General features: G+C 43.2%; 1 protein-coding gene across 1 annotated transcript in view; it reads right to left on the reverse strand.

Moving 5' to 3' along the window:
- Positions 1 to 26776, reverse strand: part of PTPRU (protein tyrosine phosphatase receptor type U) — a 354100-nt gene extending 327324 nt beyond the window's left edge. Inside the window, exon 1 of the mRNA XM_081335471.1 lies at positions 26694 to 26776. Coding sequence (XP_081191597.1) covers positions 26694 to 26766 — 73 coding nt within the window. The 5' untranslated portion in view covers positions 26767 to 26776. The remainder of the gene's footprint in view (positions 1 to 26693) is intronic.
- Positions 26777 to 27346: the final 570 nt, after the last annotated feature.

Genomic DNA, 27346 nt, shown 5'->3' on the forward strand with positions numbered 1-27346 from the left:
ACTTTCTTGCACACAATAACTATGGTATGTTGGAAGACAGAGCCACCAGTAGGTTTATTGTAGCTGGGATATTTCCTTATCCCGGTATCGATGTGGCAGAATCTGTGAGTTGGTGTGTGTGTGTGTGTGTGTGTGTGTGTGTGAAGAGGGAGACAACTTTAGAGTCCTTGCACAGCAGGAACAATGTAGATCTTACCTGCCCCAGAATCCATAAACCCTTATCTAGTAGTTCCCAAGAGAATGCAGTCAGCTTGGGGAGATTCTTGTAAATAGGCATGCAACAATAAAGAAGTGACTTTGATTAGCTTACAGTGTCATTCTGGTTCCTTCTGCCTGACAATTGTTTAGGCATTTGTTCTTGAGGCATAAATGTTGGAGGTTCAAAGCCCTCTTGAATAGGCAGACGGAGTTTTGCTAACAATGGCTCTGTTCACCTTCCTTTTTCATTGGATGGCTTAAATTCTCTGTTTTACTGGATATGCACAGTGTGTCAACCTGTAAACTCACCAACAGGCCTCGGTTCACACAATTGGCTAAGCCACCCAAAGCTAACCAAAGATAAATCAATCTGAGCTGAGCAGCTTGAGGAAATGCAGCTGCTTGGGCTTTAACTGACTTAGCTAAATGTGGTGTGGTCTGCGTGCACCATCAGGGCTTCAGAAGTTGCCCCCAATATTTTGCTCCTGGAGCAGCAAAAAAGGATGCAAAGATGAATGTGCTCGTGTAAATAAGGAGAAGGGAGTCAGAAGATGACTAAAGAGCCAAATACCCAAGCAAAATACCCAAATACCCAAGCAAAAATGAAGCACAAATGAGCTACTGTTCTCCGCAGGCTCTGTGTATCCCTGAGATGATCTATTGTTCATAGATGTACATGTCAATCAGCAATGGCCAAGCAAAGAAACACAGTGGAAGTTCCTATATTCTATTACCTTTCCAGGGGGTTATAGGAAATTTGTGTTAGTCTATGGTAGTAAAAAAAAATCAGAAGTCTGGCAGCATCATTTTCAACTCACCAACTTTATTTAAAGGCATATGCTTTCATGAGCTGCAGCTCCCTTCATCAGATGAAGGAAATCTTGTGCCTTTTAACAACAGTTGTTGGTCAGAAAAGGTGCTCCCGAGTTCCTCCTGATTTCTTTCCAGCAGGGAGAGTTTTAAATTGAATCCCAGCTGTGTTGTGAAGTGTTAGCATCCCATTCCGCTTTTAAGTGGATGGATGCCCATTTGCTGAACAGGATTTTTTTTTCTTCACTTTTAAATCTTTAGATGGTACTTTAGATATTGGACAGCTGGGAAATGAGGTTTTATTCTGAAAAAAAACACCTCCAAGAGCCCTAGCAATGTTACTTTCATTTTCTTTCCTTTACTACGGGTAGTTCTCGACTTACAACCACTAGTTTAGCGAACATTCCAAGTCACAATGACACTGAAAAATGTGACTTATGACCAGTCCTCAAATTTACAACCATCGCGGCATCCCCATGGTCACACAATCACAATTGAGACTCTTGGCAGCAGGCACATTGTATTTACAATGGTTGCAGCATCCCAGGCTCATGTGGTCACCACTTGCAACCTTCCCAGCTAGCATCTGACAAGCAAAATCAATGGAGGAAACCAGATTCACTTAACAACAGCATAATTCATTTAACAACTGCAGCGATTGACTTTATGTGTGTGTGTGTGTGTGTGTGTGTGTGTGTGTGTGTGTGTGTGTGCGCGTGTGTGTGTATGTATGTATGTATACACACACACACACACACACACACACACACACACACACATAGATTTTCACGGGTATAGGTATGTAGGTCTTGGCGTATTCGGGTCCTTTCCCATGTAGGATTGAGGGTGTCTTGGCGACGTTTCGACGAGGTCCCACTCGTCATCTTCAGGCTGGTGTCTTCGGTTTCGTGCTTGTGCGAGCAAAGCACAAGCACAAGGGTGTGTGTGTGTGTGTGTGTGTGTGTGTGTGTGTGTGATAGTATGTATATGTATGTGTGTGTATATGTATATGTATGAAATTCCTCTGGAATTTCTGCACCCAATCCCACACAGGATCTAAAAAGGACAAAATCTCACTAGCTATAAGCACAGCACGTTGACCATTCTGTTTCCATTCTCCTCCACATGAGGGCTTTTAAAAAGAGAGCACGTCCACCAAGGCTTGTTTACAAGCCAAGAAAAGATCATTGGCTTAATGGAAGACCTTCCAACGTTAGCAAGGAAAAGACGATGGCTCAGTTTTATACTGCATTTCAAAAAGAATAAGTGTCTACATACATACATACATACATACGTAGCTTGTATACACATGTATGTATGTATGTATATGTGTGTGTGTATGTATACAGTTAAAAGGGATGTGGTGGCTCAGTGGGTTAGGACGCTGAGCTTGTCGATCAGATGGTCGGCAGTTTGGCGGGTCGAATCCCGAGTGCCGCGTAGCAGAGTGAGCGCCTGTTACTCGTCCCAGCTTCTGCCAACCTAGCAGTTCGAAAGCACGTAAAAAAAATGCAAGTAGAAAAATAGGGACCACTACGGTGGGAAGGTAACAGCGTTCCGTGCGCCTTTGGTGTCTAGTCATGCCAGCCACATGACCAGGGAGACGTCCTCGGACAAGCGCTGGCTCTTCGGCTTTGAAACGGAGATAAGCACCGGCCCCTAGAGTTGGAAACGACTAGCACACATGTGCGGGGGAACCTTTACCTTTTTATGTATACAGTTATTGTGCGTGCATGTTTGTATGTTTGTGTGAATATGTGGGTGTGTGGATGGGTGGGTGGGTGGGTCCTTTTGTCAGCCAAAGTGATAGATAATTAACACTATTCAGCAGATCCGAGATGTGCTGGATGACAGCCAGGTGCTGTAAAACAGCCTCCTGCTTTCAAACCGGATTTCTTTGCCGACTGCAAGGATGCGAACTTGAAATAAACTAATTAAGACCAGCCTAGCGTCTGTTTTTGGTATAGCCACCTCCTCCTGCTCTTTCTTTTAACAGGCAGAATTAACAGGCATTCAGAGCCAACCTACAGTTTCCTAACTCCAGTCTTTCTGACAAGATTATCACATCTGCATTTCTGCAGACTTGGTTTCTGTTTGGGACAGAGAGACTTGGGGGTGGGGTTGGTTTCTGCTTTTAAAATCCTTTAGGGAAATATATTCTGTCTTTTCAATATTTCCAAAAATATTTCTTTCTCTGGGGGTGGGGGGCCTGACTTCCCACACCTTCGACATTCAAAATACAAAATCTGGGATGCCTCACTGTTAATTACCAAGACCCTTGAAGTCATTTGGCAGTTATCAGAACAAAACCAGGAAAGAGCAGATAGGGGGCCAGTGGCCCAGTTAGAGAAACTCTTCTGAGAAATCCTGAGCTCACCACAATCAAAAGCGATGTGGATAAACTCAGCAGTTTAGTCCCAAGTCTAAAATTAGCTGACTGGATCTCAGAGAAGAGGCAGTGATTAAAAATTCTAGACCAATTCGACCAACGAAAGACTCCATTTCTTTAGCACAGTGTTTCTTCACCTTGGGAACTCAAAAGATGTGTGGACATCAACTCCCAGAATTCCAACTAATTGGAATTATATTCCAATTATAGCCTGCTGGTCAGAGAATTATGGGAATTGGTCCAAACGTCTTCAAGATCCCAAGGTAGAGTAACCCTGCTTTAAAATGTCTCGTACTGTGTCAAAAGCTTAAAAAACATTTCTTCCTTCTCTTTCCAAGTCAATCAATCTGATGGAGGGTCTTTTATTTAATCTCTCACATAGCAGGCTACCTGGAATCTACCTGGAATCTCTCCTCCACCCAACACTGCCCTCAGGATCCTGTTGCTTTCTCCATTTGTGACCTTGGCCAAGATTAGGAACTACAGGGAAAACTTACTACTCTCACCCCTTGCAGGCAAAGCACCAATGCTGGAAATGCAAGTGTTTTCCTCAGCAGCCACCAGTAGAACTCATGGCCTGAAGGGGGAAAAGAGTGTGGTGAACAAATAACTCATTAATTTGAAGCGATCAAACATTTCCGTGAAAAATAGCAGCTGCAATTGTAAAGCAGAGCTAAAAATATATAGGAGCTATCCATCCTACATGCCTCAGGGCTCAAGGTGATCTCCAGCTGTTTAACAGAAATGCTAACCCATTACTAGGCCATTACCAGAACTGTACACAAGTCAAACAAATATGCATGCAATTTTCCTCCAAGTCTGATAAAATATAGCCAAAGATGAGTTTAAGGTTAAATAAACCTTTCTACACTTTCCCATTTGAAAGGTTAGGCTGACTTTCTACTATGTCCAACAATGGAAATTTATGCAACAGGTCAGCCCAAAGGGAAGCGCAAACTACAAACAGTTCAACTTCCCCTATTGGTACAGGCAGTCCTCGATTAAGCCCAATGTTTTTGTTGCTAAGCGAGACAGTTGTTAAGTGAGTTTTGCCCCATTTTACGACCTTTCTTACCACCGTTGGTAATCGTATCACTGCAGTTCTTAAGTTAGTAACACGCTTGTTAAGTGAATCTGGCTTCCCCATTGAGTTTGCTTGTCAGAAGGTCCCAAAAGGGGATCACATGACCCCAGGACATTGCAAGCATCATCAATATGAATCAATTGTCAAGCGTCCGAGTTTTGATCACATGATCAAGGGGATGCTGTAATGGTCATCAGCGCGAAAAACACTCATATGTCACTCCTTTCACTGCTGCTGTAACTTCAAACAGTCACTAAACGAATGGTTGCAAGTCAAGGACTATCTGTACCAGGCTGCATGATGGACAACAATAAATTAGAACACAGAAGAATAAAGTCATTAGGGCTGAACGGTAGCTTAGAGGTCTTCTAGTCCAACCCCATGGTCAAAGCAGACAACCTTATACCATCCTGGTCAAATGGTTGTCCAGTCTATTTTTGAAAACCTCCAGTGATGGAATACCCACAACTCCAGAAGGCAATTAGCATTCGTGTGTATTCTTATTTCAGGAACAGCCTCCAGACTCAGGTTCTGCTTCGCAGATGCCAAGTGTGCAAATAGTTGTGATCCTCCCATGTGTACAGAAATATCATCTTACAGAGCATGAAAATCCACCAATGACTGTACAGCTATATTGGGCTGGGTGCATCCTTTGGTAACAAGGGCCCATTTCCAGTGGTGGGATTCAGCCGGTTCGCACCACTTCGACAGAACTGGTAGCTAATTTTTTGTTACCCAGGCCCAGAATGGCCTTCCGGAAGCAGCATCCACACAAGAGAACCGGTTTGTTCCCATATTTGAATCCCATCACTGCCCATTTCTATCAAGCAGGAGGTGTGAAGGATCTTTGAAGGATTTCTTGAAAATAAAATAGATGCATTAAAACTATTTGAAGTCAATTAAGTAATGGAGCTAGAGGTAGTCCTCAACTTACAATAATTCGTTTAGTGACCCTTTCAAGTTACAACGATCTCACACTTACAATCGTTGCAGCATCCCTACGGTCATGTGATCAAAATTCAGTCACTTGGAAACCAGCATCTATTACTGATCCCTGCAGTGTCCCAGAGTTATGTGATCATCATTCGCAGCCTTCCGAGTCAAGAACGCAAGCAAAGTCAACGGGGGAACAGGACATGCTTTATGATTTTGTGATTCACTTAACAGGTGCAGTGATACATTTAACAGCCAAGACAAAAAGCTCACAAAATCGGACATAACTGAGTTAACAATCATCTTGCTTAGCAACAGACTGGGGGAAGGGGGGGGTTACACGTAACCTGCCCTCCATAGAGAGCTGACCTCTGACCCACATTGTTCTCAAAAACAGAGCTCAGGTGGAAGCAAGGTGTGCCGAAAGTGTTGTTAACTAATGGCCAAATAAGATTATAGTAGCTACGGCTGCTCTTTTCATGCATTCTGCTCCCTCTTGCAGCAAGTCCCACTTTGGGAGAAACTATAAATTATATGATTTTATATAAAATGTGAACTAATAGAAACTAATGCAGAGTAAGAGAAAGAAACAAAAATAAATCGAAAAAAGAACTAAAAGTGCAAGAGCAAAGAAAGAAAACAAGAGACAAAAAAGCAGCTTCCCATCTTCCTTTACAACCGTCACAAGGATAATCATAAACTTAGCTCTTGCTTTATACTTACAGCGTAATTCTATTTTTTATGCAATCTAGCCTGTTTAATCATCCAAACCATAAATCAAACATTCGTGTTCTTGTGTTTCACGCAAAAATGCCACAAGATAGCGGTTCTCAACCTTTTCTTCACTACGGACCCCTTTTAAATACCTTTTGAGGCCATGAACACCCCCCCCCAAGACTTAACTCAAGATTTAAAACATAATTCTTTTCAAGCCTTCGCAGACCCCCTGTGACTACATCACGCCCCCTCCCCAGGGGTCTACCGATCACAGGTTGAGAACTGATGTTATAAAAGGTTTCCAGTCAACAACAAACGTAGAAATTGTCTTTTCCCTGTTCAAAGAAATCCATTGGACCTTCTCAGCCAGTTCCATTCTCTTCACCAACCATTCCTCCATGGCAGGTAATGCCGAATCTTTTCATCTTTGTGCAAATAATAATCTGCACATAATATCATGTATAAAAATGAGAAACAACACATTTCAAAAGGGGGTTTGTGTGGTTTAGACCAGCAGTCCTACATCGCTGTTATCGCAAGCTTACATTGCTGTTCCAGCAGACCAGGAGCCACCAGCCCATTGGAGCCCCTTCTGTAACTCAACACTCAAGAGCATATTTTGGAATGTCTAGAAAAGCAGGTGCTTTATCAACATTAGCCACTCTTTAAATATTAAACAGGGACTATCTTCCGTATACCATTTACTTGGCATAGATGTCAGGTCTGTAGCAGCTCCATACAGCTTCTAATTACCAAGCATGATGCTCCCCAAAGGCCTGAATCTTCCTTCTTCACAAGCTTTACATTGATCCATTGCCTTCATTGCCTACGGGAGTCCTGGCTCAGGAGGGGAGCCATAGCAAGAAAAAAATCAACAGCTGAGCTTTACAATGTCAGCAAGCTCTCCTTTTCTCTCTCCCCCCCCCACTTTGGGAGCCTATTAAGCCCCCAATCAAAGAAGGAGCAAGATCTAAGTCAAGGACAAGAACCTGGTTTGCAAACCTGCACACAGGCCCAGAGAAAGTTATTTTCATGTTAGTTAAATAGACTCTTTAGGTCAGGGTATACAACCTTGGCAACTTATGGATGTGTGGACTTCAACTCAACTGCCAGAATTCCCCAGCTAGCCATGCTGGCTAGGGAATTCTGGGAATAGAGGTTCACAGGTCTTAAAGGTTGTCACGGTTAGACACCCCTGCTTTGGGGTTTTTTTTAAAAGGGGGGGTCTTTTCTTTGGTTTCCAATAGAAAAAGGAGAAATGCAATTCTTTTGTAGCCAAACCACCTACAACACATTTCTTTCTTACAGTCCTCAGCATGTTTCTCAGCAAACTTGAAGAGCCCCAAGGTTTACAAAAACAAATGTAAAGGGCACCCCAAAACATGCCAATTGATAAATCAAAGCTCAGTATTCAGGGGAGCAGAGATGCACTAATGAATTGGAGCACTTGGAATTTCAATAAAAGAAAGTCATCTACAATAGGATGGTCTAAGGACTGTAATAGCCACTTTGTAGGAAAGACAGGCAGAAGACTAGCAAAGTGTATCCATGAACACCAACTAACAGTCAGAAGACTCAACGAAAACTCCTTAATCTCACAAAAACATGTAGTTTCAACTGGGAAACTGAGTATTCTAGATCCAGCCAAATCCAAAAATACTAAGGAATTCCTTTGCATTAAGACAAACCAGCCATAGAAGTAATCCATATTTACACACTATAAAAAGAGACAATAAAAATAGCTATTAAAAAAGGAAACAAAAAAACAGAATACATTGTCTCCAGCAGCCTGCACCCAGATAAGCAGGGTTTAGCACCTGACAAACAATCAAGCAGAAAGCAATACCCAAATCAAGGAATGAACAAGGAGAAAACCACACCCCCACCAACAATGGCAGGGCAAATTACTGTATATAAATAAGGAGGAAACCCTATGATGTTACCTAGTCGGGTAATGAAATGTCTGCAAGTAAACAGCCAAACTCAGAGTACCAAGGACTCAACAGAACTCAGAACGTAACATAGAGGTGGACTCCTATGAGCTGCACTTAACTCCTGGTGATTATATGGACACAACAATGGATGGTAGTGGGGTGGGCAATACTAGGAAAGTAGTCTGCCCCTATGTTTTTTCCAAATGGTTTTTAACTTCCTAATGGAGCTGATAGTCGTGTGATATCTTGGTGGCTTCCCAGTCATGCTAGCCAGTTCTGAACATGCCAATATTCAAAAACTCTTTAAAAGGCTGAGTCTTTTGTGAGACCCAATGTAAGAAGTAGTTGCCTATGATTTTCTTCCAGATAGATAAGTTGGCTGACAGAATCTAATCATGTGAAATTGATTCACCTGTCCCTAACTGGGTATACAGTTGATAGACAGAACATAATTTTGGTCCAGAGAGCCCATCTTTTCCCAATCCCTGCTGAAGCTCTTGATCTCTTACAAGGAACTTTTACAAACCCTACAATATAACCATTTCTTTCCTCATATGCAAAATGGAAAACAATTAACAATTTTTCTGCCTTCTAAACAAGCCATTGCACAGAAAGGAATATTACCTCTTTACATTAAAAGATGTACTACAAACATCGACCTACCTAATTTACACATCACACTAAGCCATAGTTTGCCTAACAATGGTTGGCTGCAGGTAGCAATGGCTGGGCTCTTACTCTGTACTGTTATAAACCATGTTTTGACAAAGCTGGTTAGCCAATTTTATCTTTCAAAAGAGTTATCCTTGATGAATTCTTTAACGCCTCAAGCTAAGGATTCTGCTCCTCATCCAGGTCACCGCTGCTGGGGCAGTGGACAAAATTTGCCACTGTTCTCCAAGAAGATATCATAATAGATCAAAGTAAGACTTGAACGGAAGGACCGGAAGAGCTTCAGCCTTATGTAGAATGGATGTGCGCATGTATGTATAAAGTATTGTGTAGAATGGCTATTGTAGGCCACAAGGGAAATCAGGATCATGAAGACATAATGAAACTGACACATACATCATCTGAGACAATTCAATACATCATTTGATTTTTATATATTGATTTATTTCTACCAAAACTGAAATCTAAGCCATATTTCTTCACATTACAAACTTTACATTCTTACTTTTAACTTTTGACATTTGTAACCGCCTGTCCTACAGGAGTTCTAAGCAATAAAGCCTGCACTTTACCTTCAATTTTTGCTAAAATACCCTGGGTTGAGAAATGGTAATCAGACCAAAGGCACTCAGGAAGTTTCCCCGTGGTCCAAGCCCAGCACTTTAACCACTCCATTGCACCAATTCTACTCATCTTTAGAGTGCTAAAAGACCCATTGTGTAGAACTGTACAAATCTGAGCATCAGTTTTAGCAACTATCGTTCAGGGGTTTGCGCTAAGCCTCTGGGAGAGGTTTATTCCCATTTTACAAATGGAGAAAACTGAGACTAATAAGTAAGCCGTGTCAATAATGCATAGCTGAGCTAAGAACTGAAGCCAGTTCCACAGGGGATCACTTTTTTCAATCTTACACAATTACTTTTTAAGACCCGTGTAAAAAGGTAAAGGTAAAGTTTCCCCCGCACATGCGTGCTAGTCGTTTCCAACTCTAGGGGCCGGTGCTCATCTCCGTTTCAAAGCTGAAGAGCCAGCGCTTGTCCGAGGACGTCTCCGTGGTCATGTGGCCGGCATGATTAGACGCCAAAGGCGCACGGAACGCTGTTACCTTCCCACCGTAGTGGTCCCTATTTTTCTACTTGCTTTCGAACTGCTAGGTTGGCAGAAGCTGGGACGAGTAACAGGCGCTCACTCTGTTACGCGGCACTCGGGATTCGACCTGCCAAACTGCCGACCTTCAGATCGACAAGCTCAGCGTCCTAACCCACTGAGCCACCGCGTCCCTTTAAGACCCGTGTACATTTTTTTTAAAAAAAAAAACAGGCTTTAAAGCAAGCCAAGAAAAAAAAAACATGTGACTGTCAAATCAATGAGGAATTGCCAACATGCAGGAAATAATTGCAGATTTTAAGTAGAGCAGCAAGATTTATTAAAAGGATCACGTCGATACGACATGCTATGCACTCCTGGCCAAATGGCTTGGGCTGCCTGTGCCAGTCGTTACCCAGGAGGAGGGCAACATCTGATGTTACAGCTGGTGACAATTCCCAAATCTTAAATACAAAAAGGCTGGCAAGATGTTCAGCTCCTCCGGTAACAACCTGAAAGCATTTCAGCGGAGTCAAAGAACAGAAGGACAATCCTTCATGCCAAAATCAGCACAAGAAATCAACCCACCAATTATCAGAAAAAATGGAATGCAAAGACGGGGTGAAAACGCACGAGGCAGACTGCAAAGTTCTTACCGCAAGCAGATTGGAACTGATATCTAATTGAGCAAGAGCTAAAAGGTTTTGGAGCATATTGAATGGGACACTTTACTTGTGTGCATTAAAACCCGTGTTGTGGAGGCTTGAAAAAAATCGAGGCTATGGAGACAAATTGTGCAGCTGGTTGATATTAACCGTATAACACGGGGGTTGACTTATGACATAACAGCCATAACCTTCTGCCTATTTGCTTCTTAATACACGAAGACTGCTCCAAAGAATATAACAGAATCATTTGCACTTTGTACAAAGCTGGCTATATAGCTTGATCTGAAATATAGACCCTCCTACGGGTCAGAAATAAGAGGAACGGCGGATCCGTTGCGCAAACAAACTTAAGTTTATGTCGCTGGTGGTAAAGCGGAAGCTGCAAATAGTGCGCAATATTAATTGCAGCTGTCTGGAACCCAATAAATGCACTTAATCATCCGAGACTTGGGTTCCAGATGCAACAGCTGAGGGTAGATGAGGTATCTGGAGGGATGCTTTGCAAAAGGACCAAAACTCTCCTCTCAACCAAATGCTCAAAGCTTCCAGATACTGCATCTCCTCAAAAGCTTGGTGCATGGAAATGCTCTGAGAGCATGGAAACATGTGTTCATGGCAGAGGAGATGCTTCTGCTGGGATTACCAACAAAGACAAATGTAGGTGATACAGGACAAACCTTCAAGAAGACCCATGGAGCCTTTGAAAGACCCCAAGTGCCTTGACATTTGAGGAACAATTTAAGAGGAGCACTTTGGTAGCTTCACAAAATACCCTTCCAGATAGGTTACCCATAGCTATAAAACACATCCCTACAAGGGAATAGACCTCGCTGGTGGTAACAAAGTTTATTCCTGAGCAAACCTGAACAGAACTTTCCTGAGATGCCTGCAAATTAAGGAAGAAATCAGTTAAATTCATCTTATCACGGACGCTTTCTCAGAAGAAAAATTCCTGGAATGGTTCTCCCACAAGGAAGAAAAAATGGCACTGATCCCTTTGAAAAGTGCCTTTTCCAATCTTTGGAGTATTATTTGGAGTAAATAGTTGTATTCAATCACAACAATTTAACGCTATCCAATTTATGTGCGGTCCCTATTTTGCCTCTGTCAATTTAAACAAATTGATTAATGGGATGTCACAGCTCAATATTAAACGGATTGTTTATTTACACAGTCATACGTGAATCAATGCCAGAGTGATTTCCATTATTATTTTATTTTATTTTATTTTTGGGGGGGAGGCAGCGCAGCAGGTGGAATTGCTAGCCTAAAGATAGCTTCAGTCAAGGGCCAAATTAAAAGAGAATTAAATGGAAGTGGGGGGGGATTACTGGCTCTTTGCTTCTTTACAAGATAGGATTAGATCTAGTGATCTGAGGATGTAGGCGATTGGATTTTGGCCAAATGTCAGAAGGAATTTGCTAACTAAAGCTATTTGAGAATGGAAACCATGCATGATTGAGTCTTCATTGGCACGTTGCAATACATTTTGGGGAGAAACGCCTGCAGTTGGTGTGGCAAGAGTTAGTACATTCCAAAGACTCTCTGACTCTCTGGCTATATTTTTTTTAAAAAAAATGACTAATGAAGTTACTTGGATGAGTAACAAAACGTCTCAGATTAACTTTGGTCCAGTTGCCATGATTTCACCTTTTAGATACATGCATAATAGAGGTGGTAAGTTCTCTTAGGTGTTCAGTAGAGGCTAGATAGTTATCTGTTGGTGCTACTTTAATGGTGGGTTGCCTGCACCGGGGAGAAAGTTAGTCTAGATGGCCACAAAGAATCCCCTACATCACTGGTGTCAAAGTCACCATGTCACGTGACATGTCACGGCGTATCGTGACTTTTTTTGCATTGCCGGAACTGGGGTGGCGCAGCCTCCACAAGATGCAACCGGCCCATGGGCCAGCAGTTTGACACCCCTGCCCTACATTGTATGATTGGATCCCCCAATTTTCCTCCTTAACTAGAAGTTGCAGTTACCCCAAAGAATCCTGGCCACCATAATTGAAGAAAAACTGCATTAGAACAGCATGTCACTCCTTAAAATCTTCTAAAAGTTCAAAGAATAGAGACTTTGACCTTTCTCTAAACCAAGAATGGAAATCCTCTCTCTATAAAAACAATTTTCTTCATTCCTTTGGGCAAGTTATACTGGCATGCAGGGTGTTTTTATTCCATATATTACCAGATTAATCTTTGAACTGTGAATCTGTCTGTGGAATTTCAGTGTCCTGATATATTTAGGTGCAGAGCTGTAAGGAAGTGATTTTGGAAGGTATAAAATTGCTGGGGGCATCGGGTTAACTCCTTGAGTGCTGCCCCAGAAATGGACTTTGGGTGGTGGGAAGTCATTGTGCATTGATTCAGGGAGGGAATTTATTTTTGATTTTAATGAATGTTTTCCTTGCGGAAGCCATAATAATAGAGCTGGAAACAATGGTGCTTCCTTATTAAGCTGTTCTGAAATGCAAAGACAGATAAGGCCAGGAAAAGGGTGAGGAATTTTCATAACAATAAACTATGGTTCCAAAGGCTTTATCTCAACATCCTGTCAGATGGTAAAGAGCAGGTCCACATAAAGATAAAGGTAAAGGTTCCCCTGCACATGCATGCTAGTCGTTTCCGACTCTAGGGGCCGGTGCTCATCTCCGTTTCAAAGCAGAAGAGCCAGCGCTTGTCCGAGGACGTTTCCGTGGTCATGTGGCCGGCATGACTAGACGCCAAAGGCGCACGGAATGCTGTTACCTTCCCACCATAGTGGTCCCTATTTTTCTACTTGCATTTTTACGTGCTTTCTAACTGCTAGGTTGGCAGAAGCTGGGACGAGTAACAGGCACTCACTCTGTTACGCGGCACTCGGGATTCGACCCGCCAAACTGCTGACCTTCTGATCGACAAGCTCAGTGTCCTAACCCACTGAGCCACCGCGTCCCTGGTAGGTCCACATAGGAAGGTTCAATTAAACTGATTTATTGCTAAACAGCCTATGCACAGGAATCTTTTCAATTAATGCCTAGCACGTGCTTGGCGGGTCACTGAATTCAAGAGGTGGTTGGCCTCAGTCTGCTTGTGGCTATGTAGGAATTCTAGACTAATCCCTCTTTTAACTCCACCCGCCCCCAGGTACTGCCACTCCATCTCCTACACATCCAGAAGAGATAATCATCATGGATTTGATTATTTCCATTTCCTTAAGGCAGTGTTTCTCAACCTTGACAACTTTTAAGATGTGTGGATTTCAATTCTCAGAACTCCCCAGCCAGTATTTCTATTACTTTTAAACTTAGAACTCTAGGTACAGGAGAGTGGTATGAATCTTTGAACAGTTTTTTTATTTCTATTATTATTTTATTAGAGAAGAATAAGAGGGGGGAAAACGTAAGAGCCATACGATATTAATATGAATTTAATTTGGTTTTTAAACTTTGAAAAGTTGCCTGGGCTTGAAGCAGGAGAAACTGAAACATTTGGAAAGGAAAAAAAAAGTTTTTCTGGTTTTTTTCCCCCTGAAGAACATCATAATTTTCTTTCAAGAGCGTTCCAAATGGCACATTTTTCCTCTTCAAATTTTTTCTAGGATTTCCCCCTCTGGCTCATAGAAAGGAACAGCAGCATGAAGAGAGTGGCCTGTAAGAAGTTTTATATACAAAATAAAAACTTGCTTTATCTCACTCTTAGCATTTATCCCCCAGCTGTTTTGTTATCCTTATGTTTTCATTATTTCTGTCCTTTTACTGTGTACAGGTAATCCTTGACATACAATCATTTGTTTAGTAACCATGCAAAGTTATAGCACTGGGGAAAAAATTGACTTACAACCAGTCCTCACAGGTATGACCATTGCAGCATCCCGAAGGTCACATGATAAAAAATTTGGATGCTTAGCAACTAGCATGTATTTGCAATGGTTGCAGCATCCCAGGGTCACATGATCACCATTTGCAACCTTCCCAGACAGCTTCAGACAAGCACAGTCAATGGAGAAAGCCACGTTCGCCAACAACCACATGGTTCACCTAACAACAGTGGCAAAAAGGCCGTAAAATCAAGTGTCGCTCAATTACCATCTTCTTAGCAAGGAAAACCCTGGTCCCAACTGCAGTCATAAGTTGAGGACCACCTGCATTTTCTCTTTTTGTACAGTGCTAGACTCTTTTAATTTAGAACTTAGAATATAGTAACAGCTTCTGATTTATTTCTCATTTCTCATTCATGTCTTTTGTTTTATTATCCCCGTGGCTTATTATCCTCTTTATCATCCTAGCGTTTTCCCTTTTAGACACATTAGACATTTCTTTTCCATGTTCTTTCTTAAGCAGTTACTCAGCTTCATTATTTCTCTATTGTCCCCATGGTGAATAAGTGGTGTGTTTCAAGAAACTATTCAATTCCTTACCATTACATTTCTCTGCATGTGATTACAGATTCAGTTTCACCCACTGTAATGCAGTTCTGAACGCCAATTTGACACGTGCCAACTTCTGTATCCTACTTATGCTATCAAGAGTTTCAGTCAAGCTTAAAGGGCGAGAAGTCTATTATGGCACAAGATTTCATGGTTTCTGGAAATTTTGCCTGGAAAAGTAAGGCACACAGCCAGCCAGCCAGCTAGGTATTCCTTCCCCAAACCATAAATCAGCCATGGCTTTGTAAAGCAGGGACCTCCCCTTCCTATTAGGAACGGTCTTTTGTTCATGCACTACATCCTGTTCACTATGAAGTCCCACTGCTACACAACTCGTAAGGCAAAAACAATAGTTTGCAACGGACCTTTCCGCCACCAGCTAGGAGGCAGTCAAGGAGAAAACATGACCAGATCCTCAATCAATGCATATTAGCCATGCTTTAATGGCCCAGAAAAGAATTAAGACTGAGACTTCTCCAATCGCTCCAGATGGAGTCGCCATCCCACATTTTAATTTGGTTGCTACCAACGCTAGAGCAGACGTTGGCCCAGGTTCAGTGCAGCTCAGATGTCAACATCCTTACAAGGGAGATAGAACCTAACAACCAAACCAAGATCATTTCATTAAGATGGATGGTATAGAAGTTTAATCCATAAAAAAATACAATAAACCTGCATTTCCCCAGCCCACTTCACAAGTGGACTAAATTTACTTGAGTTGGCCTCCTACCTCTTCTTCTGTTTTTGTGTGTTTCAAAAACTCAACTTTGGTTGAAATACTTCATTTCTGAGACACAGGCTCAGGACATGGTCAAATCTTGGGTCTTTCAGCTTTTCCAACTTAAGTCTTAGAAACAAAAACAGCCAACAATTTTTCAAAGTAAGTACATTTAGCAATAGCAACAGCACTTAGACTTATAGTGTTTTACAGCCCTCTCTAAGCAGTTTACAGAGTCAGCATATGGCCCCCAACAATCTGACTCCTCATTTTACTGACCTTGGAAGGATGGAAGGCTGAGTCAACCTTGAGCCAGTCAGGATTGAATTCCAGGCTGTGGGCAGAGTCAGCCTGCGACACTGCATTCTATCCATTGTGCCGCCACAACTCTTTTAGTGTCTGTTGGGTCAGGAGGAGAATAATGGCACAGATTTTACCAATTTGGGTACCCAAACTCAAAAGCATGGTTTTTGGGCCGTTTCATTGATTAGGGGAAGAATAAGAGGATGACAATATGTGGTTTGCCTTCCTCCCTAAAACAATAAAAGAAAAATGACCCAGAAAAAAGAGTTCCACTGTTCTCACTGACATCTTCAGAAAGTCACAAAACTAAGCTGCAATATCAGTATGTAAAAATGTACAAATCCAAGCAAAAGCTCAGAATCCTTCTGTTCTTAGCCAGTATTCAGATACTACCCAAACAAGCCTTGCCTCAAAATAGAAATGCAACTTTCTTATATTTAAAAGTACTGATAGTTGTTTGATTGGCTTCCACAGACTTTCTTTAATCTTACAGCACATTTTCCAATATAGTTCCTGCTCAAAAGAAACTCAGCAAATCCATTCACATCCTTTAAAATCTTATGGTCAAACACAAGCCAGAAAGATGTTTTATCCAACATCATTACGGTATTTAATTTATTTTAACAACAGAACCCTCTTTTTCCTCTTCCCCCCTTCCCCCCATCCTTTACAAGCCACTGCCTTGATGATGATACAAAGGGCAATAATTGTAGCACAGCATCCACAGAGTGGAAGCAAAGCCATTTCATCTCATCTCCAACCTCACTTCCAAGGAGGCCTTTAAAGGAGAAAGCACTCATTTGATATTTGAGAGATCACAGCAATCAGAGGCACAGGGAGCCAATAGGAAACTCAGAGGAACAGAATTAATCATAGGGTACTGGAATATATTACCATGAACCAGCTGGAACTTTTAGAAGGAAGAGAAACCTCCGTGTAATAACCGTAGCATGGTTTCTTCCCTTAGCTTCTTGCAAAGTTGGCCTATTGAGTGACATCTTTGATCCTCAACTTCACATAATTTATTAATAAATTTCTGATCAGCAAAGGAAGCGAGTCAAACATCTAAAGTGCTATTCCCAGGTTCTTGATGGCTGGGACAAAGATAGCCTATCCTATACATTAAATCAGCAATATATGCTTGGTCAGTAGCTCTATAAGGACCGTTCCAATGTAAGAACATCCATTCCAGGTAAGGCTAAGAGTTCCATTTATCTCTATAGAGGAGAGGAGATCCTATAGTCTTCCAGATGTTAACTGTCCTATACTGTAACTAATCGTCAGCATCTTTCAGCAATGGACACCAGCCACATTATGGACTAGATCAGATAACCAACGAAAAACATCCAGGTATCTCTGACAAGCTCACTAGTAGAGCAACTAGTAGAGCATAAAGGCAACAACTATCTGCAAGTTTTCAGTGTTATACTGAACACAGTATTACAACAAACATTGCAAATTCTATAATCTATTCTATCAGCAATTTCACGCATGATGAAGGGAAGCGGAGAACACGTCCCAAGAGGTTCAGATATAAAATTAATCTATCTGCCAATCTAGACCCTAGCCAGAGAGCAACAGAGAGCAGGAAATTCAATCTCTGGAAACCAATCAAGAGTAGGAAAGTGTTCCCCGTGTGACCTTTTACAAGGGAAGGATCTGTCTGCATTTTGCAATGTCCCAATCTGGAGAAGGGTTGGAGACTTAGAAGAACATCAAGGAAAAAATCGGAAGGAAATCAGAATCAGGCACTGCTGTTGCATGAGCTTCACTGGGTATCCATTTATTTTTGGGTCCAATTCAAGGCTTTGATTACCAACTTTAAACACTTTCATGGCATGAGACCAGATTACCTGGAGAGAACCATCTCACTCAATGGGACTGACCTGCCCCACTCGCTCCGGCAGACGGGGCATGCAGCCGACCCCATCCGTTGAGGAAATTCAGCTAGGAGTAGTAGACATGCTTTTCTGCCACGGCCCCCACTCTTTGGAACATCTTGCCACTGGAGGTGATGTCTGCCCCCACCCATTTGACCCTTGGAAACGTGTTAAAACCTGGCTCTGCTGATTGGCTTGGAACCCTAATTTTCTTTTGGGGGGGTGCTCTATTTGGAAGTGCTGTTGGACTAATAAGGAAGAACCATTGTTGCCTTTGGTTTTGTTTTGGTTTTTTGTGTTTTTGTTTTTTGTGCCTACTGTTAATACTTTAGTATTTATCATTTTGATTGTAAACTGCCCAGAGTTGTTTTGCAGAGTGAGACGGGCGGCCTATAAATTTAATAAATAAATAAAAATTTCTTTCATCTGCTCTGCTCACTAGATAAGCACATCTTGAAAAGGACTCCAGCCAAAATAAAAGGGAATAATGGTTAACTAGGGCCATGACTATCATTAATGCATGAATAAAATCACAGCAGACTTGCCAATTAAAATCTCCACCATCCAGTACATCTGGAGAGGGGCTTGACCCAAGCCATATTCAAAACAACTGCCGCCTTTGGCATCCACGCATCCTACCCTGGGATGCCAGAACATATTAAGTTACAATCACGGCCCTGTTTCTTTTCTTCTCTTCTTCTCTTCTATCTCCCCAGCAAGGTCACTCACCTCCTGGTGAGAGGCCAGCATCTTGAAATCCCTCCCAACGTAACGTCCCAGCAGTCTCTGCTTGGGTTGTTTATAGCCTTTCCAATTTATTTTCCTTCTAACAGAGGTGAAGGCAGTTCCCGTCATCCTCAGCCACTGGCTAAAAGATGAAAAGAATTGCAGTTGCAAGACCCTGAAAGAGACTAAACCAAGAACTTCTAAAGGTAATAAAATATCTTCTATTTTAGAAGGTAAATTTTTAAGTGGGAAAGGAGATGCATTTTATTTTTAATGTGGTTAAAAATATTATTCCCACAGCAAGAGACTGTGTGTGGCGGTGTGTATACACACAGACACACACACCCATATACACAAACAGACACGTGCACGCACGCCTTTGCAAATATTGAGGTCCTCCTGTAAATATTTGTACTACTGTAAAAATATCAGCAGATAATGAACTTTTGAAGACTGGGTGAACACAGCAGCCACTGCTGTTAATGTCACATAATATTGGCGAGCTAAGGTAATGTTTGCAAAATGATTCTTTTTTTTTTAACACGCGCGTTATTAAAAGTTTAAAAAAAAAAACATAAAAGCTAACACAAATTAATAAGGAGTAAAAGGAGAAAAGAAAAACAAGTGCAGAAAGAGAGAACAAAATGAAATACAAAGAAGCAAATAGAAGTACATTTGCAAGATTACGAAATCTTACTCTATGGTTACAAAGAAATGAAAAAGCTTTCTCTCATTATTCTTTTTTTTTCCTAATCATCGAAACCACAAAACAAGTGACTAAGTTTTGATCACGGGATTCTAGGGGGCAGGTGTTTTAAGTGTGAGGACTGATTGTGAATCATCTTTTTTTTAGTGCCGTTTGAACTTCAAAACGGTCACTAACCCAAAAGCTGTAAGTTGAGGACTACCTCTACTTCAAAGCAACAATCTTCTTCCACCATCCTTAGGAATGTTGTCCTCAGATATTTACAAGGCTACCTTATTACCTCTTAAAGATTATCTTTCTCCAAACTAAATATAATCACTTCCTTCAGATTTTTTTCACTGGACATTTGGTCTACATGTCCTTCACCTTCTTCCTTCCTTCTCTGCGTATGCTTTCAGCATGCAAACTAAACAGGTGTATACTTTTTTTGAAAACAAAATACAGTCGATATTTTATTAACAGCTAAGAGGCGATAAGCCTTTCTCTTGGCAGAACAGTGTTAATATATTTAATTTTGCATTAGCAAAGAAACTGGGAAGGGGCAGGTTGGAAAAATGGATTTCCGGACCCCCATGGAAGTTTCAGGATCAGGGACAATTGGAAAATGAATCATTTAGACTAGCTAGCTTCACCATTTCCAATTCACACTTCCTCCAAGTCCTGAATCCAGACTGAAGTGCGCTTTCTGATCTCCATTTATTATATTAGCTAGATAAATTCTGGCTGGCTATACCAGCTCTTGGAATAGAAATAGCGTATTGTTTATTTTAGCATATCCGTCAGCTCTTGGAGCATTTTGATGTTGGCTGGTTTCTTTGCTGCCTCCTGGTAATTAAAAAAAAAAGGATTTCATTTCCTGCTTGGTCTGTGGAAGCACACGGGAATGTAACACATAGCTCTCTCAATCTGCTGTAACACCAATGCTTTGCACATGGCTATGCTAGAGCTGTGTGGAATGGCTGGAGGCCAAGCCTAGAGTCTCTAAAAATGCAAGCAATCACATGAGTGCAATACCAGGCAGTCACATTTGTTCATAGGACTGGACATTTGATTCCAAAAGAGAGTTTGGAGCTCGTTGTTCCAAGATAAGATGCAGCTGTTGTAAAGAGGGGCCCGACAGGTGCTCCATTCATCTTCCGAGTTACCTTTCTGGAATCTAAACCAAAGTACAACACAGAACTGAATCTTATATTCTCCATCCCAGTAGGGAAGAGATTCCTTTGATGATATTCTCTGATTGTTGTGGAGAAATCCTGGGGTGGGGGAATTTGTCTGGTTTTGGAGGAGTCTACTCCAGATTGTGTGATTGCCGTTGATGAGCTTAGCTGAAAACAAAAACTGGAAACAAGAATTCATGTACTTAGAAACATGTTGGGGTGGGTTGTAAAAAAAAATATACTTTATTTTCACTAGGACTGAAGTCACGTTTGTACAGATGGCAGGGACATCACATAATTGCAGCTTCTTATGGAAAGCTGAACAGGATTGGGGGGTTTTTTCCACCCCAAATTCTTGACCCACAATGTATGTTCCTTCTCCTCATCTAAGCAGACCACCATCAGGGATGTCTGAAGGCATGGTCAAAAAAGCCAAGAAGACAAGCACGACAGCGGGATCAAAGCTCCAGCTGTTGTTGTTGTTTTTAGGTGCAACACGTAATAGCACCGTCTCAGCTGCCAAGGCTACCCTTGACCAGTACAGAAAACTTCAGAATAGTCTACTCTATTCCATCTCCCATGGGGTTGTTTGCCTCTTATCCCAATTTCAGTCAAGATCCTGTGATCGTCAGTGCTTACTGGCCCTGTTAGACACTTTTCTCCTTATTCCTAATACTCTTAAAAAGGTAAAGGTTCCCCCGCACATGCGTGCTAGTCGTTTCTGACTCTAGGGGCCAGTGCTCATCTCCGTTTCAAAGCCGAAGACCCAGCGCTTGTCCGAGGACGTCTCCGTGGTCATGTGGCCGGCATGACTAAACGCCAAAGGTGCACGGAACGCTGTTACCTTCCCACCGTAGTGGTCCCTATTTTTCTACTTGCATTTTTTACGTGCTTTCGAACTGCTAGGTTGGCAGAAGCTGGGACGAGTAACAGGCACTCACTCTGCTACGCGGCACTCGGGATTTGACCCGCCAAACTGCCGACCTTCTGATTGACAAGCTCAGTGTCCTAACCCACTGAGCCACTACTCTTTTGTAGTTCCACAATGTCTACAGAAGCAGAACAGAAAGGGGAGCCAGCCAGCCTGAGGAGCTTAAGACAAAGAACACTGCAGGGTTCAAATACATGCAAGTTTGATGTAGATTTCAAAAGCAGATATACGAATGGACGGACAGCCCAGTTTGTGTAGAAACTCAAATGAGTGAGCAAAAGGTAAATCTAGCATGAATTCTCCTGCCATCTAAACCCTGAGTTTACAATGTTGATTGGACAAACCGATCTACGATTCCTCAATATTGCGGATAAACAGTTCCATTGGAAAGAATCCATCTGACGTGATCACTCCAATGCCCTCTTTGTGACATTATCCCACTGCCTCTGAGATATTTTTCACCTCTGATGGATCATCCCTCACACCTAGACATGAAAGTCATCATTAGATGACCAACTACTCAGAAACAGGTGCAGAACAGCAAGGGATGAAAATCAAGAGGCAGCTTACAAACTGCCCCCTACAAAAATATTTATTATATAAAATCAATCTCCAGGGGGGAAAGGGAGTACAATATCTTCCTATCCGTGTGGACTTCAAACTTGATAGGACTAGTTATAATCCAGAACGAATTTGGAGCACATTAATGAGAGCAGATGGTTTATTTTATTCTAAATCACAAAAGAAGAGGAAGGAGGTTTTTCCACAGAGCCCCATCTGTTTACTCCAGACAGCCAGGAAGCAGAAGAGCAAGGAGGACATTCAAAATAATAATCATTAGAGTCATCATACTGTTTTGAACATGTTGCAGGCATTTCTGGTAAAGGAACGGTTTTCACCATTGCTTCCTATCCCTGTTTGAGAAGGGCAATACTTTAAATCTAGACAATGTATTGCATACAAAAAAACCCCTCCCTTTTTATGACCCCGTGGTGGCTCAGTGGGTTAGGACGCTGAGCCTGTCGATCAGAAGGTCGGCAATTTGGCGGGTCGAATCCCGAGTGCCGTGTAACAGAGTGAGCGCCTTTTACTCGTCCCAGCTTCTTCCAACCTAGCAGTTCGAAAGCACGTAAAAATGCAAGTAGAAAAATAGGGACCACTACAGTGTTCCATGCGCCTTTGGTGTCCAGTCATGCCGGCCACATGACCACAGAGACGTTCTCGGACAAGTGCTGGCTCTTTGGCTTTGAAACGGAGATGAGCACCGGCCCCTAGAGTCGGAAACGACTAGCACGCATGTGCGGAGGAACCTTTACCTTTACCTTTTTTAATCCCTTAATATAAGGTAGAATTGGGGCAACTGGATGGAGCTGAGCATTTACGAGCCGGATGCCCTTCCTGGCACCATGCTGAGTTCGCAGATTTTTTTTTTTCTTTGCACCCTAGGACAGAAATATCTGCCGTTACCTAGGATTGAACTCTTCACGACTAGGCCACCGCGCTGCTCAGAAAATGTACTGCATGCAACAAGTGTATAATTCAATTTTCTGCATCCCAAGATAGACTCGAGAATAAGCCGCAATGCTTTGCAAGCATCGCTGTCAGAGAAGGTCAAGAATTCTGAGCTAGTTTGGAAATCAGAAACATGTTTATGGCTACAACTGCCAGTGACTGCTCAGGATGGAAATATGAGAGTTGAAATACAACATATTTGATGAACATCAAGATGCCTGCCATACACATGAACCAACAGGTTTGCAAGATGATGGGATTTATTTATCCTGTAAGCCCTGTTTCTTTTCATTGGTCGGATTAATACATAAATCCATTATCCTGCCTAAATGAACCACAAACATAAACCCAATTGCACCTTCATTAATAAAACCTATGGCTTGCTCTCCCCACAGCTGAGTCACAATAATCTGGGTAACACCCCACTAAAACACAAGCCATAGTTTACAAACTCACTATCAAACAAATCACATTAATGACTGGCCCAATAAGCATCTTTACATTTGTAGCAGTCTGACATTTTCTATTTGTTTAAAGATCATTTCAGGTCAAGGAAAGGGACATAAGGCCAAAGTGGAAATGTTACACCCAGGTCAATGAGAAAACCTTAGCACAACTACCACTTGGAATACAGCCACCCTACCTACACACTCATTAGAAAAAACAGCAGCCAAAATCTCTGCAGCTAATATTCTACAGGCAAACTGAAGGAGAACTGAGGAAATCAATTATCTGTAGCATTGCATAAGGTTTCAGTTAAGAAACGCAAGATGGAAGCAGAGTTGCCAGATTTCCTCAAGAATCAGAAGGATCACCAACGTGAAAAACAGACCATTCCCTGGGTGGGTTCCCTTGCACCCCACCCTTGCCAAGATAGTCTTTCTCTTTAATAAGAGTCTTCAGTATCGGTGTGGGGAAAGACAATCATCTTATCATGTCTTCTCATGACAGAAGGCCTTCCTCCTTGTCTCACAAAGAAGCCATGATGTCAGTGGCACGTTTTCACTCCAGGACAAGAACTGCAAATGCACTGAACAGGGATCCACAGCTCTCAGTGCGGGCCACCAGGCCATGTATACAGGGAGGTCACAAAATGGGGCAAAACTCACTTAGCAAACATCTCGCTTAGCAACAGAAATCTTGGGTTCAATTGTGCTCGTAAGCCAAGAACTACCTGGCCTTGCTTGAATCACTTTGAAGGCCACCTGGCTGCTGGCAAGGATGAAAGTAACGCATACATGCATTCAAAGCTCAACCCAGCTCCATCTCCAGAACTTTTGTTGCCTTGCAGACATGGTGACCTCACTTCTTCTGATAAGCACATGTCTTATTCTAAACAGAAAAGGGGCAACTGCAACTGTCTGCTTGGTTGTGTCTGCACAGCTCCCGCTTTCAACTGGCAAGACAAGGCAAGAGAAACAGAGAGGACCATTAAATTTTCACTGAACTGGATCCCACCTACAGAGCAATTTAAAAAAAAATCTAAGTCTTCATTCACTCAGAAGCCTCCCTAGGAAAAATCTGGTGCTGGTGGGGAATATAATAATATTTTATCCGAGCTTTCCAAAGCTATTCAATTCATCTGCTATACCCCAGTCTCAGAAGGAGAATGGATCCCATTAAAATCCTTCACCAAACATCTCCATTCCCTTTAAATCTCACAGGAGAAATGGTATCTGCAAATAAAAGAGTTCTTTTGCCCAAGATTCTCTATCTGGCATTTTATCTTCTGCCCCCAAAGACTTGGTTTTTTGGGGGGGCAACGAGTAAAAGTGAAAGCAGACCAGAAGAAAGAAGAGGAACAACAATGCTTCCAAAACATAGCCATCAAGAGATTTTGGTTAAGGGGATCCCCACAAAGGGATCACTTGCAAGCTAACCATATACTTTTTAATACATGCCTCAGCTGGTGTACCACAAAAATACCAGTCCATTTTGTCCAAAAGCTCCAGCTGGAATAAAACTTTTTTTTTAATTGTAGCATTTGAGCAGAGGAGAGGGGGCAGAGAAAAATAAATAAATAAAGGCAGGCTTCAGACCCCAGAACATTTTGCTTCATAAGAATTTGATTACAAACCACCTACATTTTGGACAGACCTCAGGAGGGCCAAGTCCTGAGTTTGTCTCCTTGGATGACTTTAACACAACTTCCCTGCCTTTAAAGCCTGCTTACCTTTTTGACAGCCAAAAGACAAAACAGCCTCCTTTTGAGCATTTTTGGTCTTTTTCTGCCACTTGTTGGCAAAAACCAAAAAGGGATTTTAAGAGAAAGGAAACCATTTATTCTCGGCAGGAAAAATATATACGGGGAAAGGGGCACAAATCAATCCCTTTTGGACACAGATCAACCCATTTCCTATGCACAGAGCCGCTCCTAGAGAATATCGTGCGGTTAGGTAAAGTTGGTTTAGCAAAGACTTTGGGAAGTCTTCAAAGACCCCCACCCCACCAGCACCGGGAAAGTGAGGCTTCACAAGAGGAGCTCACAAGGCATCCTTCTCTTGCATTTCCCACTCACTTTCCCTACTGCCTAAAAGAGAAAGTGGGGTCAGTAACACAACAGCATTCCCCCCCCCACCACCACCACCACCAATGTTATCTATGCTTCTGAGATACACAGGGAAGTAATAGCGAAGGAGAATCAGCGAAGGAACCAATCAGCCTAGGAAAGCTCTGGGAGTGATTGCAGAATAAGAAAGGAAGGTGGAAGCTCTTCCCCTCCCTCTTCCTTCCTTCCCTCCCCCCACCCCCACCCCAGGCACTATATACTAAATCTCAAAGGCTCTTTAGTTCCAGGTTAACTAAGGAGGGAGGGAAGGAATTGTGTGTGTGTAGATATCAAGGAACAAAGTCCAAATCCCAGCAGCTTTGCCTGTTTGGCTTGGCTTGGGCAAGTATTTTTACGGGCTATGATCCGCTCCTCGCTTACTTGGGAGTAAGCCGTTTTTAGCCTCCGTAAGGGGACCTTCCTAAAGGCGCCGAAAGAGCCACTAGCCGGCATTCCTGAGGTGAGGAGAGGGCAGGAAAGGAGCCATCCACACAGGCGGCGTCGTTCTTCAGCAGCAAGGGACCGCGGAGCCTCGCGAAGCATTCGCTGCGCGATCCCGAGAGGAGCCGAGAGAGGGGGGGGAAGGGGAGGGGGGGGGGAATTGGACAGGGGACTTTCTACAGAAGACCCACTAGGCAGGTATACTCGGGAGTAAACGAGGTCTACGTCTCTCGGCGCTTACAGCTTACAAGCATTCGCGCAAAAAAGGAGAGAGAGAGAGAGAGAGAGAGAGAGAGAGAGAGAGAGAGAGAGAGAGAGAGAGAGAGAGAGAGAGAGAGAGAGAGAGAGAGAAAGGGAGAAAGAGAGAAACAGAAAGAGAGAAAGGACTTTCCCAACTGGTTTGTTTGTTTTTTTACAACCGTTGCAAAAAACACAGGGGGAGGAACACAGCAAAACTGTCCTTCTCCCCCCACCCCACGCCGCCGCCGGCGCACACCAAGCGCAAAGAAAGCAACCCGGGGCATTTCCCAAGATAAACACGTCCATTTCAAACTCCCGTCTCTCTTCTTCGGCCGGAGCCAGAGCCGGAGCTTCTGGCTCGGTTCCTCTGCGTAAAACCTGCGAAGTTCGCGGGAAGAAGAGACCAGGCGAGCCGCGGTATAAACAAGTTGCGCGCGGGGGGGGGGAGAAGGTGGGGACGGGGGGGGGAACAACCAAACACGCGCAGGCACCACAACTGCCAAGCCGGGTGAAGGGGGCTGGAGAGAAAGGGATAAAAGAGAGTTTCCCCCCCCCCCAAGAAACGGAACCTTCGGGGAGGGGAGGGGAGGGGGGTCCGGGAAAACTGAGCGAATCGCTCCGGGACTGACCTGTCGGCGTTTCGGTTTCCAAGGAGCAGATCTGGAAGGTGAGCATGAAGATCAAAGCGCGGGGGCCCGGCATCTTGCATCGGGACAAGCCTGGACCCCCTCCCCACCTCCCACCTCTCGTCTCCCCCCCCCCCCAAAAAAAAGTTATCCTTTCCCTCCGCCTCCTCTTTTTCGCCTCTCCGTCGCTCTTCTGGCCGCGGCGGGCGGAGAGCTGCCTTCGCTCAAAGACGCGGCGGAAAGTTGCCCCGACAAACCATGGATTCCACACAGCTGGAAAACAGCGAAAGCCTGATTGGAAGCGGAAAGCTTCGGCAGCGGGTGGGGGGGGGGGGGAAGAGCAGAGAGGAAGAAGAAGAAGGAGAAGGAAAAAAAAAAGCACGAACGAACGGCCAGCCACCGAAGTGACGTCAGGGCTTGTTCCAGCGAAGGGAAAGCGAAACGGGGAGCTGGGGATGGAGGCGGGGGGGAGGCGGGGGGGGGGAGGCGGTTGCTCGGAGCTGGAGAAAGCGGCCCGCTTTGGAAAGGCAAGGCTGCCTCCTGCTGGCGGAAGGCGCGAGCGGCGAGCGGGGAAGCGAGCCAGGCTGGCTTCCCACGGTTGGCGAGTATAGTGTGTAACTCAGGGGGGTGGGGTGGGGTCTTCGAAGTGGGCCCTT

The sequence above is a fragment of the Vipera berus genome, assembly GCF_964194415.1.
Source record: "Vipera berus genome assembly, chromosome: 9".
Lineage (NCBI taxonomy): Eukaryota > Metazoa > Chordata > Lepidosauria > Squamata > Viperidae > Vipera > Vipera berus.